At 60.0% G+C, this 13,390-nt stretch overlaps 1 protein-coding gene across 3 annotated transcripts in view; it reads left to right on the forward strand.

The window, feature by feature from the left end:
• Positions 1–11,544, forward strand: part of KNDC1 (kinase non-catalytic C-lobe domain containing 1) — a 31,277-nt gene extending 19,733 nt beyond the window's left edge. For all 3 annotated transcript variants that reach the window (XM_070432136.1, XM_070432137.1, XM_070432138.1), the window contains exons 18-31: positions 1,689–1,718; positions 2,355–2,448; positions 2,530–2,627; positions 2,840–3,060; positions 4,435–4,548; positions 5,310–5,457; positions 5,537–5,716; positions 6,204–6,410; positions 6,997–7,079; positions 7,303–7,453; positions 7,926–8,048; positions 8,153–8,212; positions 8,989–9,146; positions 9,677–11,544. In XM_070432136.1, the coding sequence (XP_070288237.1) occupies positions 1,689–1,718; positions 2,355–2,448; positions 2,530–2,627; positions 2,840–3,060; positions 4,435–4,548; positions 5,310–5,457; positions 5,537–5,716; positions 6,204–6,410; positions 6,997–7,079; positions 7,303–7,453; positions 7,926–8,048; positions 8,153–8,212; positions 8,989–9,146; positions 9,677–9,908 (1,899 nt within the window). In that variant the 3' untranslated portion in view covers positions 9,909–11,544. The remainder of the gene's footprint in view (positions 1–1,688; positions 1,719–2,354; positions 2,449–2,529; positions 2,628–2,839; positions 3,061–4,434; positions 4,549–5,309; positions 5,458–5,536; positions 5,717–6,203; positions 6,411–6,996; positions 7,080–7,302; positions 7,454–7,925; positions 8,049–8,152; positions 8,213–8,988; positions 9,147–9,676) is intronic.
• The last annotated feature ends 1,846 nt before the right edge of the window (positions 11,545–13,390 follow it).

The raw sequence follows: 13,390 nt of genomic DNA on the forward strand, positions 1-13,390 counted from the left end.
GGAGAGGAAATGGCTTTTCTGTCCTTGTTAGTGGAGCACCTGGCCACCAGGTGACCGTTGGCAGGAGGTCACCTGGTCCTGGCGAGCCCGGTCAGCGCTCTGGCTGTGCCAGGTGTAGCTCCCTCGGCCAATAGGCCCTTCAGGCTCTTGTCCCCTCGGCAGCATCCCTTTGAGAAACACCTGCCGTGGCGGTCAGCTCAGCCTGGGCCCCAGCAGTCCCCCTGGCCTGGGCTGCCATGGTGCCCAGGGTGGTGGACGGGAGGGAACCCATCAGTGGTCCTCAGCCCAGGTCACTTCTGGTCTCCAAGCCACAAGTCACAGGAAAGTGTCTCCCAGCTCTTCAGCGCCGTCTAAGCTTTCCCTGTGTGTTTCTTGTCCTCCTCCTGCCACTGTCCGAGCTTCACTTATTACTAAGTCCCAGCCAGAAAGAGACCGGCCTGCCTCGGTCCTGGCATGGATATCGGTGGCTGAGTTAAAACGGAAGAGATGGCCCAGTGACGTTCTTTACAGAAAGAGGAAAACCCATCCCAGAATTCTTATGAATCTCAAGGGACCCTGAATGACCAAAACAATCATGGAAAAGAACAAAGCTGGAGGACTCACACTTCCGATCTCAACGTTCACTGCAAGGCTGCTGTAACCAACTCAGTGTGGTGCTGGCGTGGGGACAGACAGGGACCGCGGGACAGAACAGAGAGCCCAGAAATGATCTCAGCTCTGCAGTCAAATGGCTCCGACAAGGCGGCCAAGAGCACCCAATGGGGCAAGGACGGTCGTCAACGAGTGGTGCCGGGAAACAGTGTCCACGTGCAAAAGGGAGAAGCTGGACCTGACCTCACGCCATAGACAGAAATTAGCTAACGAAGCAGAGACCTAAACCTAAGAGCTAAAACTATAAAACTCTTAGAAGAAAATATAGGGGGGAGGCTCCCACAACCTGGATTGGGCCATGATTTCTTGGATATGACACCAAAAGCACAAGCAACAAAAGGAAAAAAAAATAAACTGACTTGATTAAAATTAAAGCTTTTGTGCATCGAATGACTCTACAACAGAGTGAAAAGGCTCCCTCAGATGGTGGAAACATTTGCAAGTCATCTACCTGATAAGAATGGAATACAGAATATACTAACAATTCCTAAACTCAGCAACAAAACAGACCACCCAGTTAAAAAATGAGGAAAAAGCCCTAGCCAGCGTGGCTCAGTGGATAGAGCACTGGCCCACGGACTGAAGGGTCCCAGGTTCAATTCCAGGTCAAGGGCATGTACCTCCATTGCAGGCTTGCTCCCTGGCATGCGGGAGGCAACCAATGTTTCTCCCTCTCTCTCTGTCTCTGCTCCTCCCACTCTCTCTAAAAATCAATGAAAATAAATCCTCAGGTGAGGTGTAACTCAAAAAATTTTTTAAAAAAAGAAAGCAAGTGGACTGAGGCCAGCTCAGATGAAAGATTCTGCTGGGGCAGCATCCATTTTTACTGGGTTGTGAGCCTGTGGCTGGGACCCCTGGGCCTCCCGCCTCTGAAACGCGACCCTGGACAAGCCCCTGGGAGCCACGGGGGGCCCTGCCGTCGCTCTGCGGGTGGTCCTGTGGGGACGGGCTGCAGGAGGGGAGGTGGTCTGGGGAAAGGCTGTGGGTGATGACCAGCAGTGACCTCGTTCCTCCCTTTTTCCTGCTCACCTGGGAAGACGTCTCTCTTGGAACCTGAGTGCAGGCAGGTGAGCTTCCTGGGCCCTCTGCATCATGGGTAATGGGTTGGGGAGACCTGCCCGTAGCCACCTTTTCACATTTCTCCTCGAGAACCCACTGTGTCGGCCTCAAAACAGGAGCCTCAGGAAAGCGTATAAAACCCCCTTTGCCCTGACCGGTTTGGCTCAGTGGATAGCGCGTCGGCCTCCAGACTAAAGGGTCCCAGGTTCGATTCCAGGCAAGGGCATGTGCCTTGGTTGCGGGCACATCCCCAGTAGGGGGTGTGCAGGAGGCAGCTGATCGGTGTTTCTCTCTCATCGATGATTCTAACTCTCTATCCCTCTCCCTTCCTCTCTGTAAAAAATCAATAAAATATATTTTTAAAACCCCTAGTGGACACACTTCACATTTGCTGCCCCAAAACAGAGCGAGAGGGTAACAGGCCGGGGCGCTGGGTGAGTGGGGCACTGAGGGCCCGCGTGTGCTGTCCATTGGTCAGGACCCACACGGCAGTACCTGCCCCTCCCGCCCCCGCCCCCCAGTGAGTGCACCTGCCGTGCGTGGGCCAGAGCATGTTTTCCACGCTTGCCTTTTGTGTGGGGCCAGCTGAAATGTGAATCCCGCGGGGGCTGAGGCCCTGGGCCCAGCAGCTCTTTCCCCCTCAGGAGCTGGAGCAGCAGCTCATGATAGAGAAGAGAACCTACCGGAAGACCCTTAAGTTCTACCAGAAGCTCTTACAGAAGGAGAAGCGGAGTAAAGGTAGGGTCATCGGTGCTCAGGGTCGCACGGGGGCCCCCCCGGGGTCAGGGCCGCCGGGTGCTGACTCTGCCTGGCCCCCAGGCTCCGAGGTGAAGACGATGCTGTCCAAACTAAAGGGGCAGCTGGAGGAAATGAAGTCCAAGGTGCAGTTCCTCGGGCTGGTCAAGAAGTACCTACAGGCGAGTCGCCCTGCATGCTGCACCCCCTCTCGCGTGGGTGTTCCGCAGTGACCACCTGGGAAACCCACTGTAGGAACAAACCTTGACTTTTGAGGGGCCACACGCGGTGCTGCGCCTGGGGTCAGTGGCAGGGGGCCCGGGGACCAGTGTCCCTCCCGCACACGCCTGGTGGCGCAGCTCAGCCGGACCACACTGACGCGCTCTCCCCGCAGGTCGTGCACGCGGAGCGGTGGGGCCTGGAGCCCTGTGCCCTGCCCGTGATCGTGAACATCTCCTCGGCCCCCTGCGACACGCTGGACTTCAGCCCCCTGGACGAGTCCTCGTCCCTCATCTTCTACAACGTCAGCAAGCACCCGCGCGGCGGCCGGCAGCGCAAGGCCCGCGTCCTGCAGGCCGGCACGCCGCTGGGGCTCATGGCCTACCTCTACTCCAGGTGCAGCCCCGTGCCCCGGCGGGGGGAGAGGGGGGCATGGTTTCACCTGTCGGGCCTTGGAGAGCGGAAGGGAAGCAAAAAAAATAAACGAGCCCCTCAGAGGGGGAGGAGGTGGGGGAAGTCTTGCCTCCCCTCATCGGAGACGGGTTTGCACGATTTTCACTTAGAATGAATCTCACCTGGGCTTGCTGACGTGTGGTCACTGCCACGTGCTCCTTTGTTGGGTTCCGGGCTTGAGTGGCCTCAGAGCCACAGGCCTGCCCGGCAGCAGGTCTGGGTCTCGGTCTTGGGGGCCCCAGCAGGCGCTTTGGAGGAAAGTATGTGATTAACTGCCCAGCAGTCTTCTCAGGTTAAATGCACACAGGCCCCTCGGAGACACACCTGAATCCCATCCACTTTACTAAGTCAAAACACCCCTTAGCTGACCGCCTGGCTCCCCAGGGACTGCGGTGGGGCTGGGCTCAGAGGCTCATTGGGGTATGTGTGCAGCCGCCACCTGTGGGCGTGAGCACTGCTTAGGTTCATCGCACACCCGGTTGGTAAGCTCGCCCTGCAGCAGGAACCTCCGCCCACTCACACATGTCACATGTCACCCCCAGTGCCCCTCCACCCCTCTGCCCACCCAGGCCATAGATGCACCTGTGTCCTGCGTGGGCCCCGCAGCTCCACCTGGCTCCCCGGGCATGGCCCTCCCGGCAGGCTCTTAACCCGATGGCCTGGCCCACACCCGGGGTGGGAGGGCCCGCCCAGGTGTGGCTTTTGGAGACCCATGAGTGGGATCCCTCTTTGCAGGGCAGACTGGGCTGGTGGCTGCCTAGTCCCTGGCCTGAGCCTTCCATGTCCCCAGCCCACTGAGGCCCTGGGGTGACCAGGTAACTGCTCACCTGCAGTTCCTCCTGCAGTGGCTCGGGAGACAGCCTTGCCAGGACCCCACCTGTTCCTCACTCCCAGACTCAGTCACAGACACCTGGTGTCACGGATTGAGGCTTTCTGGGGCACCCCTGCGGGTGGGGGCCCTCGTACACTCCCCAGCCTGGTTTCACCCTAATGACGCAGAGCTCTGGGGCACAGCTTGCTCTTTCCTAACGCAGGGATGTCCACCTGGGGCGGTGACTGTGCGTGCTCAGTGTGTGAATAGGTTCTAGAAGGAGACTAACAGGTGGGCTTAAAAAGTGATGGCCACTCACAGAGCTCACACTCACCTCACCCTTACGTTCACACTCACACACAGCCATACGCACACTCGCTCACACACACATTTACCCCAGAACCACTAGCCAAGGCTGTGGGTGGAAGCGGGCGTCCCGCTCACCTGAAGCACAGGTGAGGGGCGGCGGGAGGCCCTGGCCAGGTCTGACAGGCCCCTCTGCGCAGCGACGCCTTCCTGGAGGGCTACGTGCAGCAGTTCCTGTACACCTTCCGCTACTTCTGCACACCCCAGGACTTCCTGCACTTCCTCCTCGACCGCATCAGCAGCACCGTGTCCAGGTACACCCCCCTGGGCCGCATACCGCAGGGTGGACGCCAGACCCCTCGTCTGCTGACCCCGACCAGGAAGGGGGAGGGCTGGCGAAGGCTGAGGGGAGGATGGAGGAGGCCAGGGGGTCAGTGCCGCAGAGAAGGGAGCCAGCATGGGCAGGAGGGGACGGTGGCTTCGCCTGGAGAGGCCATGGGAGGGCGATGATGGGGAAAGGCAGAGGGTGGGGACAGGGACAAGTGGGAAGACCAGGCAACCCCCAAGTGGGGAGGGTCCTGCAGCTCACCCACAGCCAAGGGGTGGGGTGCTGGGTGGTGGGCGGATGCACGCTGGCTGTTCTCTGAGCTGGCTGGGAGCCCTCTCCCCACACCCCTGTGCGCCCTCACCAGGCTGGAAGCCCTGGCAGTCTCAGCCCATCCTGTGGGGGAGGGGCTCACAGGAGACACCCCGCCCCCCCATTCCCTCTACACGTGGAGGCCAGGCTCCCACCTGCCTGTTGGGAAACGAGTGCTGTCCCGTGGCTTCCTGCCGCCCCCTCCCCCCCCGCGCCCCCCCCCCCCCCCCCCCCCCCCGGCATCCCGGGCGCTGGCTCTGGGGGTGGCAGGAGGGCCAGGTCCTGCCCTCTGACCTGAGCCCTGGGTCCCTGTTGTGTGGTGGCTGCTGCCTCTCTCCTGTCCCCAGACAGGCAGGGTAGGGGCTAAAACACCCCCTTGAACAGAGAGCTGCATTCAGACTCCACACCCCCCACCCTTGTCTGGCCATCTGCCTCCAGGGCCCATGAGGACCCCACCTCGACCTTCACCAAGATCTACAAGCGCAGCCTCTGCCTGCTGCAGGCCTGGGTGGAAGACTGCTACACCGTGGACTTCACCAGGAATGCCGGGCTGCTGGGGCGGCTGGAGGACTTCATCTCCTCCCAGGTGACCACCGGGCAGCACTCGGGAGTGGCAGCCAGCACCCGCCCAGGACACAGCCTTGACCCCTCTGCCTTCTGTCCAGATCCTGCCCCTGGACAGCTCCGTGGAGCACCTGCTGGGCCTCCTGGAGGTGGGCACAGACCGGCGGACCGAGGGCGCCCCACACAGCACGGACCTGGAGGACCCCAAGGAGACCGAGGAGGCCAGCAGACCCCTCAACGCCCTCTGTAAGAGGCTCTCGGAAGACAGCATCTCCCGCAAGGTGGGGGCCTTTCCCAGGGGCGGGCCTCCCGGGACAGGTGCTGCTCCCAGTGTGCTTGTGCACCCCACACAGACGTGCACACATACACATGCCCATATGCATACATGTGCACACGGGCACATATGCACACATACTTCGTGCTGGCACTTCCTGTCCCCTCTCATCCTGGGCAAGGACAGCAGAGGGGCCAGGCCAGGCACTAAGATGACCTCACTTCCTGCCCTTGGACCAGAGATCCAGGTGGAAAGAGGCATTGTCATTCCTGCCTTGGGACAAGCACGGGGACTGAGGGAAACTTTCCGCAGTGTGGGGACAGCCCCAAGCTTCAGTGGCTCTATCTAGGGAGAACCCCTGAATTAACCAGGGAAGGGGTGCTTGAGCCCACACGGCCGCAGGCGGGAGGGATGTGCGCTCTGGCTCTAGCTGAGCCAGGCTGAAGGGTCCTGGGCCTGGGTCCTCTCCCACCCCTGTGCCCCGCCCCCCGCAGAGCTTCCCCTGGAGGCTGCCCCGGGGCAACGGGCTGGCACTGCCACACCACAAGGAGCGCCAGTACACCATCGCGTCCGCCCTGCCCAAGCCCTGCTTCTTCGAGGACTTCTGCGGCCCCTACGCCAAGACCAGCGAGAAGGGGCCCTACTTCCTGACTGAGTACAGCACCCATCAGCTCTTCACCCAGCTGACGCTGCTGCAACAGGTGAGGGGCCAGCAGTTGGATGCAGGCAGGTCCCACGAGGCTCACCGTAGGGCATCGGCAGGGGTGCTCGCAGGCCCCACAGATGGCTGCTGGAGGAGCACACTGACACGCAGTGAAGGGAGCCTGGCTGACAGGTGCACAGGCCGGGGGGTGGGTGCCCCTAAAAGGGATCCAGGAGCGACTCTGGCTCTGAGCACACAAGGCACACAGGGCCTGCTGCCCACCCTCCTCTGCCCCTGACACTCCCCCCTCTCAAGCACCAGAGGGTGCCCTTTGGACTGCCATGGGTACCACCTTGGGTATCACCTCCTCCCTCCTGGATCTGCCCCAGGACCAAGGAGTTCAGGCGCCTCCAGGCCCTTTGCCCGCCCTGGGCCTGGCCCCTCACCATCCTGGTACCCCATGTCACTCGACAGGTGACAGCAGTGACAGCGACCCAGTGCGATCCCAACCGGGCAGGGGCCGAGCCCTACAGCACACAGGGCAGGCAATGCAGAGATGACCCCCCTCCACACACAGCCCCCAGGACGCTGCCTGGAGTTCCTCGGGAAAGGTGCCCTGACCACCTGTGTCCTTGTCTCCGCAGGACTTGTTTCAAAGGTGCCATCCCGTCCACTTCCTAAACTCACGGGCCCTGGGCGTCATGGACAAAAGTGCCGCCATCCCGAAGTGAGTGTCCACCCGCAGGTGTCCACCCGGAGGCCTGGGGTGGATGGCTGGCGGGAGGGTCTCAGCAGCTTGACCTAAGTGTCTCGTGGACACTCTTGTCTGAAGAGATGCTGGTCTCAGGAACGGCCTCGGAGCCAGCCCCTCCGCAGTCACACAGCCCGGCCTGGCCCAGACCGAGCCCCAGCGCCTGCCTTGCCGTGACGCGCACCCATGTCTCTTCCAGAGCCAGCTCCTCTGAGTCTCTGTCAGCCAAAACCTGCAGCCTATTTCTGCCCAATTACGTCCAGGACAAGTACCTGTTACAGCTTTTAAGAAGTGCAGATGACGTCAGCAACTGGGTGGCCGCCGAGATCGTGACCAGCCACACCTCCAAGGTTGGCGCCTCCGCAGCTCTGAGCTCAGAGCAGGGCCTGGGGTCCGACTGCACAGCGAGCGGCCCTCCTGGGGGGCCTCGTCATCTGTCTCCCAGGGCAGGGGGTTCGCAGGCCCTGCCCCCGGCCATCAGATGGTGCAGCCAAGATCATGTCCGCTCCTGGCATTGACAGCCTCTGCAATGTCTTCTTTCCTTCTCTGATACTCCTCCGTGTCCCTCACCCCAAGGCCCGCAGGGCAACCCCAAGGCCCATTAATAAATGCAAGTTTCTATTTCTTTCCCCTTTGGGAGCTTAGGAGTTTATTAGTTGACAGATTGACCCACCTTCACTTCTGCCTGATGTGGGAACAGGGAACCTGAGCTCACCTGGTTTGTCCTAATTCACGACGTTATAAATATCACGGCATCCAAGGTGGCTTTCCCTACCATCCGTGATACCTGGAAGACGCTGAGTGCGCCGTTTCCCGTGTCAGTTGCAGGTCAACCTGCTGTCCAAATTTCTGCTGATTGCAAAATCGTGCTACGAGCAGAGGAACTTTGCGACCGCCATGCAGATCCTGGGTGGCCTGGAGCACCTCGCCGTGAGACAGTGCCCGGTGAGCCCACGAGGGCTGCGGCCGGACGCTGCTGACCTCGGCCGTGTGTGCTGAGGGCTGGGGCGCTGGACCGCCGCAGGGTCTCACCTGTGCTCTCATTCTAGGCCTGGAGGATCTTACCTGCGAAGATAGCAGAGGTCATGGAGGAGCTGAAAGCCGTGGAGGTACTCCTGCTCTGCATGAGCTTCAGGCAACTGTGTCTGCCTGGGGATGCGACGGGCACAGCTGGGGGGTGGCACCCCTCAGAGCCAGCATCAGGGCCCCAGAGCATATGGCCCCTCAGAGTCGTGCACGGAGCAGCCCGGCCTTGCCCATCTCCCCACGGGGCCTCTGCCGCTCACCTGGGCAAAGCCGGCTGGGAGCGCAGGGGCTCCAGGAGCCCACTTGCTGGGCCAGCGGCACAGGGTACAGGTGCCAGAGGACCTGAGCTTGGCTGACTGGCCGCCTCCTCACCGACGGACAAAGTGAGACCCTAAGGGAGGAAACAGTTTGGAACAATGGGCATTTCCCCCAACTGCCAGGAGCAGGCCCAGCCCAGACACAGCTCTCTGCGGGCAGGCGGGCTGTGTGTCCTCAGTTAACACCAGACATGGCCTCTGCAGCCGGCCTTGGTCTTACTAGTATTTGGGGAGTTGGGTCACCCGGCTCTTTCCGGGAGCCCCTGAGAGAATGAGTTAGGGAAGGAATCTGCCATTTCAGTAGTAGGAGGGGTGCAGCTTTCTGAGGGGGTCAGTGTGGCCTTTGTGGTGTCCAAGCTGAAGACACTGGACTCTCGATCCCCAATCCAATAATCCAAGGTGCGTTTGGACGGCTTGTAAGTCCGAAGGCTGCGGGACTATGGGCGCCAACCGGGATGGCCTGGGCTGAGCCAGGACTGGCTGACCGCCCAGGACTGACCTCAGGCCTGTCTCCCTCGCCCACGCCCCTGCTGGGCCACCAGGTGTTCCTAAAGAGCGACAGCCTGTGTCTGATGGAAGGGCGCCGCTTCCGGGCCCAGCCCACCCTGCCCTCAGCCCGCCTCCTGGCCATGCACATCCAGCAGCTGGAGACTGGGGGCTTCACCATGACCAACGGGGCCCACAGGTGGAGCAAGCTCAGGTGAGAGCCTCCCTCATCCCTCCTGCTCCTCTGAGATCTGGTCCCCCTAATCCTCACTCAACCCTTACCCTAGCCCAGGGCATCCCCTACCCCTGTGACCTGCAGCCACTCCTGCTCTAAACTTCATGCCCGCATGTCCCTGCTGCGATCTTCTGTCACCGAACCCGGTGCTGGGAGACGTGCACCCAGACCCCGCTAACAGCACCCCTTAAACGACCCACATCTACCGTACCCACCTCCTCCGTCCGCCCAACGGCGACAGTGGGTTTCATTCATGTTGGAATCCTTAGCACCGACCAGGGCGACAGATTTTCAGTAAATATTTGTGAAATGCAAAGCAGGTGGAGGGACGGATGGATGGATGGACAGACCACAGGCCTGAGTAATGAAATGAGGTCTGGCCTCGTTGATACAGACAAGGCAAAGTTTGTGCTTTGAAGAGCTTCGGTTCCAGCAGTTGGGAGCGCGTCGGGAATTCATGAGCCCCTGAGACTCCTGCAGACTGACATCTCGTTCCTTCCCCAACACAGAAACATAGCCAAGGTGGCCAGCCAGGTGCACGCGTTCCAGGAGAACCCCTACACCTTCGCCCCCGACGCCAAGCTACAGGCCTGCCTCAAGCAAAGAATCTCGCGGTTCAGCGGGGCTGACGTGTCCATCTTAGCCGCAGACAGCAGGGCCAGCTACCACCAGATCGCCAGCGAAAAGCACTCTCGGAAGATTCAGGACAAGCTACGGAAGATGAAAGCCACGTTCCAGTGACGGAGGACGGTGGGTGGACGTCAGATTCCACACCAAAGGACGGAGCTGGGGAGAACGGAGCCCGCCCGCTCGCTGCTCCAGGCCAATGGCCCCGCGGGCGCAGCCCCCGCCACCTTAGACTAGGGACCCCCAACACAGGCCCAGCCTGGGCCTGTGGGCACCAGAACGGGAGAGCAAGGGGCTCAGACCACGATTCGGAGGGGACAGGCACCCGTGCAAGTCAGGGGGGTTTCTGCTAGAAAATTTAAACATGAAATCTTAACATTTTAAATGAAAATGGGCAAAGTAAATGCCCAGGATCAGCGAGAAATGGCCCTCCCCACTTCTCCAGGGATCCAACCCACCCCCAAACCCCACCCCACCTCCCAGCCTCTGATTTTAACTGGGTTTCCCAATGAGCAGTGTTTTCATGGGCCTGGCCTCCATGTGCCCAGCAACAAAGTTACCAAGACTGACCTCTGACCCCCACACGCACCACAAGTTCCAAGGGGTTCTGAATCCTTCCACGGGGGTCCTGAGGCTCCCCAGTAGCCCAAGCCCCAACCTGGTTCACACTCCCTCCCCCCAGACCTTCCCCGACCCAGACTTCCCCTGGCTCACCCCGTCCCAGCCAAGTGGGGGTCCCAGAGCCCTGCAGCCCTTCCTGCCACCCATTCCAACTGAGCCTCCTGTTGCTGGCAAGCGCCTCCCAGCTCCACACTGGCAGCCCCCCAAGTACCCTCTGGCCCCACGTGCCCACCACCCCCACTTAGAGCAGCTTCTGGTGGGACAGGTGTGCCCTGGCAAAGGTTCTGCTTCCTAGCAAAGCACACAGGACACAGCAGCTCCAAAGCAGAGGCAGCTTCGGGGACCCTGAGAGGTCCCTAGCCCGCCTGGGGGCCTGGGAGCCCCTGGGCTGTGGCTGCTGCCCACCTGCTCCAGCAGCCATGCATGCCACGCACACGCCCAGCCTGGGCTCCCGCGGCTTGCCGTCACCAGCGCTTCGTCGGAACCAACCAGGAAATGAAGTTTGCTGCCTAAATGGCGCCAGGGCTCTTCCCACGTGGCTGGTGCTGGGCACAGCTCAGTGGGTGGGGGACACCCTGGGAGGGGGCCTGCTGTCACACCCACCACGGGGCCTCTTCCCCGGCGTGGGAGGCCAGACCCCCTGGCACCATCCCAGGCACCCCCGTTCTTCCATTCAAATCATTGCAAGACCCACGACTGCTCTTCTGAGTTTTAGAATTAGTGATTCTTTCGAGCGACCAGCTGTATTTCTAGGAACACTGTTACTAGTGATAAAACGCTGCTCTTTTCAATATCAAGATGTGTTTTCCCACATACATTCATTCCAGGTCCTGCTTACATGGCGTACAGGGGGCTCGGCTCTCCTGGCCATGCCAATGTGGCTTTATTTTTTTTAAGCTTTTATATGAGGATTGTGTTCTGCCAATCAGCTCTGACATTTTCAGACTTTGAATTTAACAAGATAGTGTCACAAAGCCTGAAGCAAAATTAGTGTCCAGCACAAATAAACATTCCAGTCTTAACGACTTATTCAGGGGAACTGACGGGGCTTTTGGCTTAAGCACGACGTTTGCATGGCGCCCTCCTGTCCTGTAGCACAGGTTTCTAAATAAAATCATTTCTACCAGGACGGCTTCCCTGTGGCTCAGTTTGTTTCTCCCTAAAGTGACACCTGCTCTGCGGTCAGAGTGGGGGCTCCTTCGTGACCAGACAGAGACAATCAGGGCGCTCACGACGTTGTGAGGGCCCAGGGGTGCTCGGGCCACAGCCAAGTCCTTGGGTGGCGCGGGGCAGGACAGGTCAGCCAACCCCTTTCGCACACGGCCCCCCTCCGGAATGCGCAGGCCTGTGATCAGCAAACACATCCTGCAGGGAAGACTTGCCGCTGGAGGAGAAGACTGCAAACCACCCAAATAGCTGAGTCCCCAACCTCCCAGCGCTACCACTCAAGGCTGCTCTGCCCAAACTGCCCAGCCCCAGCCGCTCCGCCTGGCAAGCCCACGCGCACTCGGGCACCCAGACCTCAGTACCCAGACCTCACCGCAGCCTGCGGGCAGGAGCGGTGGATCGCTCCCGGGCACTACCTCGCCAGGGCCTGGCTGGACAGGGTCCTCATGGAGGGGTTTGGGATTGGTGGACACCACAGAGGGAGGGGTGGAAGGCCAAGAGCTGAGAGTTTGGGGCGTAAAGTGCCTGCATGAATGACAAAGCCCTCTGCCTGGCAGGCAAGTCTGGAGAAGTAACGTTTTATAAAAGACAACAAAATAGTCACGTTTTACTGTGGACCGAGCTCAGCAATTCTGAAGCTACTCTCCACGCGAATGAGGGCTGGCCATTAACAAGCTGTAGACAAGGGAGTCAGCCACCCTCTGTCAGAGAAAGAAGCTACAGGAAAGCGCGTGGGGAGGCGAGGACACACCCTGCAGTGCGGGGACAAGGGGGTCGGGCACCCAAACACTACCTGGATGCGTGGACACAGGCGAGTGTACATTCCTCAGCTGCGGTGGGGCTTCTCAGCCACTGGCTCCCGACCTTAGGGTGGATCAGTCTTTGCTGTGGGGCTGCCCAGTGCAGTGTGGGAGGTGTTACAGCATCTCCCGTCTCTACCCAGCAGCACCCCTCAAGTTGTGGCAACCAACAATATCTCCAGACATCACCAGCTATCCCCTGGGGGTGGGGAGTCATAACCCAGAACCACTGGCTTAGAAGCAGTGACAACCCAGTATCCATATCTTGGCTTCCAGGATCCCATTCTCAAAACAAAACACAAAAACACAAATTTTTTGGAGAAATGGCTGAATAGCTGACTGGTGGGGAAAGTTCCAGTTGGCCAGGAGCACACTGTAGTGTCAGAAGCCAGCAAGTGCTTAAAAAAAGGGGGGGGGGGGGGGGGGGGCGGCAGAACATGTCAAGGTCAGAGGACAAGAGGGGGAAAGGAAAGAGCTGCGAAGAACTCCCCGTGGCCCAAGCTGTGCCATCTGAGCACCTAAACACCAGGGCCAGACTGCAGCCCAGGAACGAGAAACATCTGCAAGTCCACACTGACATCAACTGATGGTGAATGAGTAAAAAGGGGGAGAGTTACAGAAGAACCCCTAACGATACATGCAAATGCCCCCGTGCATGGGTGGGCTTGGTGACTGGCCCCCACTGCGGGGCAGAAATGGGGAGGTGGACAGAGAAAGGCACCACCTTAAGGGAAATCAGGTGAGCATCACAGTCCTGCCAAGGTAACACACCTGGTGTGATGAGTAAGAGGGGCACAGAACCTCGCGTGGTCTTCTTCCCAGAAACCCATAGCCCCAGTCTCACCACAAGACACCAAACAAACCCAAACTGAGGGACAGCCCGCAAAATACCTGGCCAGTGTCCTCAAATTGTCAAGGGTGTGGACACAAGGCCACAGCCAGAGGAGACTGAGGAGACACTAGGACAGGGGTGGGCAACCCTTGGCGCACGTGCCAAATATGGCACGC

The sequence above is a fragment of the Myotis yumanensis genome, unplaced genomic scaffold (assembly GCF_028538775.1).
Source record: "Myotis yumanensis isolate MYYU_CA2020_CCGP unplaced genomic scaffold, mMyoYum1.0.hap1 SCAF_13, whole genome shotgun sequence".
Lineage (NCBI taxonomy): Eukaryota > Metazoa > Chordata > Mammalia > Chiroptera > Vespertilionidae > Myotis > Myotis yumanensis.